The sequence below is a fragment of the Haemaphysalis longicornis genome, unplaced genomic scaffold (assembly GCF_048455015.1).
Source record: "Haemaphysalis longicornis isolate Haplotype H1 unplaced genomic scaffold, Haemaphysalis longicornis Haplotype H1 scaffold_2, whole genome shotgun sequence".
In the NCBI taxonomy this organism is placed as follows: domain Eukaryota; kingdom Metazoa; phylum Arthropoda; class Arachnida; order Ixodida; family Ixodidae; genus Haemaphysalis; species Haemaphysalis longicornis.
The window spans coordinates 107,022,138-107,027,869 of NW_027526295.1; the positions used below are offsets into that span (position 1 = coordinate 107,022,138).

A 5,732-nucleotide genomic window follows, 5' to 3' on the forward strand; every position below is an offset into this window, starting at 1 on the left:
TTAAAAGCGGCTCCTCGTGCATAATTTGGCGGCTTCGGTCGCTATCGGTTTTGCGTAGTCCACCCGGTCATTTTACGTTTTCTCCTAAAAGGGATCTGGGCTATCGTTTGCAACCATTTCAAACCACTCGCGTACTTTGAAATCCCGCCAAGTTTGGGTCATTATTTTTTTTTCTTGTTTGCATACTAACCTGAGCTATAAGCTGTGCTTATTCTTCTAACATATTCCCTATTGCACGCTGGATGAAGCGAGTGCGTTTGTTTTTGTGCCGTGGACTGAAATAAATTGAGCTAAAGTTTCGTTCCGCGTAATAAAGAAGCGGGGAAAAATAGTTCGACAAAATTTAGAAAAATCGATAGCGTGAATGTCAAGTCTTGAAAAAAATGCGCGCGTTTAAAATCATGTGTTTGTACTTTTTTTTTTATTGGAACCTATCGTCCCCTGGAAAAGCACTTTCTCTCGGTAATGCATTCGTCATTTTTGTCCCGAATAAATCCTCGCTTGCAGAAGCACCCGGCTACGCAGTCCGGAGAGCACCTGTCCGGTGGAGGCTGCTGGCAGACGCGGGGGCAGGCTCGGCCACACTTATAGTAAATCTTGTTGGGGCCGCAACGATGGCCTGCGAGCAGGAAAAACAAAAACAGAAGCAAGTAAACCCATGTTACACAGATTAAAAACGCAATAACACATTTGCGAGTTAATAAACGTTTTCAGTGGTTATAACGCGTCCACACAAAAGGCAAAATATATTCACGCTGCCGTTTCGCGGGCGAACCACCTTACACTAGTGTTTAATAGGTGACACGGCAAAACAGTAAAATGTTTACTTCGAAGAAGGCTATCCTCTGCATCTGGCGTTGTTACGCCGCTAAAATTTTTTTTTTCTCCGGGTTTTGCTTGGGTTAAGCTCTTTCTTAGGAGGCCCTACATTTTTAGTAACTGTGTTGCGGTAATAGTTTACGAAGAAATTTGTTCTCATGTTTCTCCTTCATAACCTGACTTTCTCAAATCTCTTCCATTTTCAAGATTTGCACATTCGTAATCCATATGGGAAAACGAAATTAATAAAAATAAATGAATCAATTCAACATAAACTACCACTAAAAAGTTACTAGAATGGAAAGAACAGTAGTCGTAAAAAATGTCGTAAAAATCCTCAACATCATCATCATCCTGTTTGTTCCACTGCCGCAGCAAGCCTCTCTAAGACCTTTTCATGTGTTTACGTCGCGGGTTTTCGCAGTGCGTTTTTTGCCGCTACTTCTCTTCCTTCATCCAGCAATCAAATCTCTGATGCCTCCCTATTTTGTTGAACTCTTTCTTGGTTACCACTCGTTTAAACAAATGGTCTACGCGCGGTCCTCTATAATCAATACATAAATTGCTCAACCCCAATTCTCCCCTTGGATTTGAGTTATATCTTCAACGGGAGCTTGTTCTCAACCCGCGCTGCTGTTTGCATTGCTGGAAGTGCTACCACTACACTTTTTTCTTCCACGGCCGTTACGCCGGTCTACGTCTGCTGAGCGGCGCTTACTGCGAACTCAAAATATCACCGCTTACGTCTTCACTGGAGGCAAAAATTGCCTGTATACCGTTCTCTTTCCTGACACAGGTACATTACCGAAGAAAATGTTGCGATAGTTTCCGACTGCCGCGCAGCTCATAATAAATATGAAAACGCATTTACCGCAGTGGCCAATACTACGGTGGTGGAAGCATTGAGACATCATGAAATAGACGATACGTACGCAGCGCTCTTGAAGCATATTTACGAAGTAGGCACGGCGACAATTTTCATAAGAGGACTAAAAAATTCGGGGCCCTTCATTCTGTGAAGAAGAATGACCATCATAGCTTCTCGCAATGCGAGAAATGCCGGAAACTAAACACGTTGGTTTACAATTTCCGAGTAAGCATGCATCCTAGCACGTTAGCGGTATGAAAATTGGAGATTGTGGACTGCTTCTGTATACACGTATTTTGTGGTTCATTTATTTCCAAAAGAAAACCGCTTCTGACCCTGACTCTTGCGGTGGCGGATGGACATGAAGCCACCCATTTCCCTCCCATGTAGTGAGCATCTTACTGTTTGTGGAACACGCAATAAAAACCCCTCAACCACGGAGGACAGCAGTCAGGTGCCATCGGGACGTGAAGCGTCCACGTTGAAATTGCCCACTAGCACAACTGGTATATCCTCGGTGAACAAATGAAGTGCGGGTAAGTGAGTGCTTTATTGATATAGAAACTGGAAGAGAAGTGGACTGGAGATATTTTGAACTCATTTCGGAGTTGACCAGCATACGACCCAGTCCGGGGGAAGTCTGGCTATGCGTGCAGGCTACCCCCGCCCACCCCCTTTTTCCCCCACCCAGTGCACGCATAAAGGGGCGACCGGCATGGATGCGGGCTGGACGTTGACGGCACAGACACAGGCTAAAACATTGCTCGGGAAGCCCCTCAAGCGGGACGGAAGAAAACCGGTCAAAAATTCACAATACGAACCCTTACAAAAGGAAACATGAAACACTAGCTCTTCGGTGCAAAAAGTTTTCATTATACGCGGATTTATCTACGGCAGCTTAGGCTAAGAACCCACAGGAAATCGAGGGATTCGTTCGTCAACTTTCTTCTGTGCGTGGGGGCCATTGTTGTTTGGCGCAAGCGAAGCGTAGCCGCCGTGCAGGCGCAGCCGCAGGGCGCGATTTACCCCTGTTATGGGCCGTTGGTAAAATGTGATCAGAGCACTGGCCCCATTACCTGGCCGCGCCAAGGGAAGATGCGGTGGTCTATCATCATTTGTTAAGGTGTAACACGTTTGTTTTGAAGAGAGGGCAGTGTTATACGTGCAGGGGCCATAATGCAGCAAATGCCTTCTGGTTGGACATACCTCTATGTACGGTCCGACATGTGAGTGCATAGGTGAACTGATGCGTTAGAACTGATGTCAGTGTGTCTGGTGGGATGAACTGGAATGCTAGGAAATGCTTCGAGCTGCGACGCTGATTGGATCCAACTGTGGCGTTATACAGCGCGGTACTTGTCTGCGCGCGCCCGGGCTAGCTTCGTCTGAGCACGTTGGAAAGGTTGGCGCAGTCAACACTTTGTCCCTGGCGAATACCCCCGAGCGGGGTACGAGCCAAACAATTTCATGGCATTATCATCATCATCACTGAGAGCACGCAGATAAAATTGGCTTTGAGCGCAGCGTGTCGTCGTACGCCCCCACCGATGGCGCTGGTAAGCCATTAAAGGCTTCACTTAAAAATATAAATTAGCCTATTTTTTAAGCTCACGTAAGTGAACCCGCTCTACGGGACACTCTGACCGGTAAATAAACAGGAATGAATAGAAGAAAACAAAGGTTTATTATTGTAGAATTGAGTGCCACGACTTCCATCTTTTTTGTCGTTCTACACAAAAATTTCCGCCATACAACCCAGATCAGCTTACCAGGCATGCGTTACTACCACCGATTCCTACTGAAAACAAGACGTGTCTCTGTTTTAAGATTGAAAGCAAAATATTTCAATGTGCCACTTGAATACAAATACGTAACAATGATAACGCCATAAAGTGCAGTTTAAACAACGTTTTGTGGGTGAGTCACTTGTGACGGCACATTTTATTTCCTCAGTCTTTCCTGATCGGTTTTTATATCGTAATACCTGTAACCTTTATACATACTACTTTCCGAAAAGTTAGTAAGCGGTTGGGTTCACTCCTTCCTTTGTCGACGTTTATCTTGGGCTATCCATTTATTTTCCTCAGCCCTTTCAGACCTAACTTTTTTCAAGCGAGAAATGTTTTCTCTGTGTCCTCCTAAACAATCGAACAATAGAGCTGGTAGTGAACGTATTAACTGATATATTAATGAGGCAAATAATAAGGATATCTGGAAATAAAAAAATCTTGTGTTTATGTTTAGCAAAAACTTTTTTTGCTTCTTTTCCTACAATCTATGACCACATGAGCTAGCAGTTTTGTTTTCGTGGGTCCATGCGCTATATGGAGTCTCGTGTGGTGGCGTCAATTGACACGGACAGGTCAGCAATTGTAAATTCAACAATCTGAAAAAAACTGCATAAATTGAGGCAACGCCTTTCGAGCAACACACATTTAAGTAATCACCAGTGTGAATGAACCCCTGCACTGAATCGTTTGAGGAGTGCTTGCTTTCTTCCACTTCTGGCCAAACAGCCATGCTTGTTCTCAGAGTATTTTAAAGCGCGACGCATAACACGTGAAGGAATGGAGGACAATATTAGGGCAAATAACTCAATTCTACTCACCCTGGCCGTCAGCAAGTGCGGCCAGGAGCACGGCCACTACAACCAAAAAGCACAGATGTCGGTATAGCATCTTGAGTACCTGCAATAAAACCACACTATCACTGTAGTATTTGGTTCATTCACGCACCTGCTGTCAAGCGTGCTGCCTGTGCATTATTTCGCTCGACTATCTGGCCAGCAAAAAGTGTGTATTATTTTTATTTTTGTATGATTTGTGCACATAATTGTTGTCAAAGTAAACGAAACCAACTCTGCACAAAATGGGCGCACTATTTAATAAAAAAACTAAGCCGATGGATGGCCAATTTAAATCTTGGTAAATACTCATCATTATATTAATATGGGAACCATCGTCAAATATCTTCAATATCATACACAAACGAAAGTACCTTTGGAACGTAAATGGTTCAACTTATGATGAACTTGGATTGAAAGTCCCAATCTATCAAGCAAATAACTAGCGCAGCCTTCTCGTTACGCTTCCTCAAATCAAGCCTTCACCATAACCTGAGAGAATTGGGCACAGGTGCCCAGGGATTAAAATGGCCCTTACTTGAAACCTTAAAGCACGCCGTGGGATGAGAGGAGGAGTCGACGCCTAAGCCAGTCTTCAACGGTATGCATGACCGCGCTGGTAAGCCTGGCGCTTTTATTCAAGCGAGAAACGAACTTTTCCAAGCAAACATATTGCGAAGACCAGCGACAACTGGTCGCGGTTATTCTTATTTCATACTCAAGTGTTTACAAACGCGGCCAAGGGCACCTGCGCAGCAATCTAACCACCAAAAACGCACAAGAAGACCGCCCGAACAGCCTTTGCCGGAAGCTTGCGTGTCGATCGTTTTTGGCACGGTTGGGCTATAATTAGTACTCCTGGCTTCTCACTTTCACAACGCGCCAAGAAGACCGTCTCCGAGTTCTGTGACATCAACATCCTAAAAATATTTTTATTCGCTTTTTTCTGTAAATTTGGTGAATGCATTAGAAATAACATCCACAAGGGAAGAATACCTATTTACTCGCGTAATTATCGCACCTTTTTTCCATAAATATGATGCAAATTTAGGAGTGCGTTCATTACGCGTGGTAAATGTTTCGCGAAAAAAAGTTTCAGCGCAAAAAACGCACGCAAGCTGCAGGTCAGAATTTTTACGATAGGTCTCATGAATATAATAGGCATAATAAAAAACCTTAGTAAGCACTCCACGGACCACCACCAGCATCGTTGCGATGTGAAGCGAAATGTCGTGTTTTCATGAACGCGCCGGAACGAGTTTGCAGCGGGGTGAGGACAGGGTGACCAATAAGTGGCTGCTGATGTCAAAGTGCGGGACATCAAAGCAGACACGGGTGCCAACGCAGAAAGCTGAGCACTTTTTTCTTTGTTTTGTGAGTACGTCATTTGCATTTAATGTGAGTTTCTCCCGCACCAATAAT

At 44.3% G+C, this 5,732-nt stretch overlaps 1 protein-coding gene across 1 annotated transcript; it reads right to left on the reverse strand.

The window, feature by feature from the left end:
- Positions 1-402: 402 nt before the first annotated feature.
- Positions 403-4,936, reverse strand: LOC144167289 (chymotrypsin-elastase inhibitor ixodidin-like). Its single transcript, XM_077696607.1, has 3 exons — positions 4,849-4,936; positions 4,296-4,374; positions 403-619 (listed from the first exon to the last, which is right to left on the reverse strand). The coding sequence occupies exons 2-3, from the start codon at positions 4,363-4,365 to the stop codon at positions 432-434; spliced, it is 258 nt and encodes an 85-aa protein (XP_077552733.1). The 5' UTR covers positions 4,366-4,374; positions 4,849-4,936; the 3' UTR covers positions 403-431.
- Between the last annotated feature and the right edge of the window lie 796 nt (positions 4,937-5,732).

Bases quoted from the DNA above. Each gene is read 5' to 3' on its own strand.
- LOC144167289 (XM_077696607.1), bottom strand. From the start codon at position 4,365: ATGCTATACCGACATCTGTGCTTTTTGGTTGTAGTGGCCGTGCTCCTG. The intron at 620-4,295 runs GTGAGTAGAATT...TCCTGCTCGCAG, and splicing joins CGCACTTGCTGACGGCCAGG to GCCATCGTTGCGGCCCCAAC.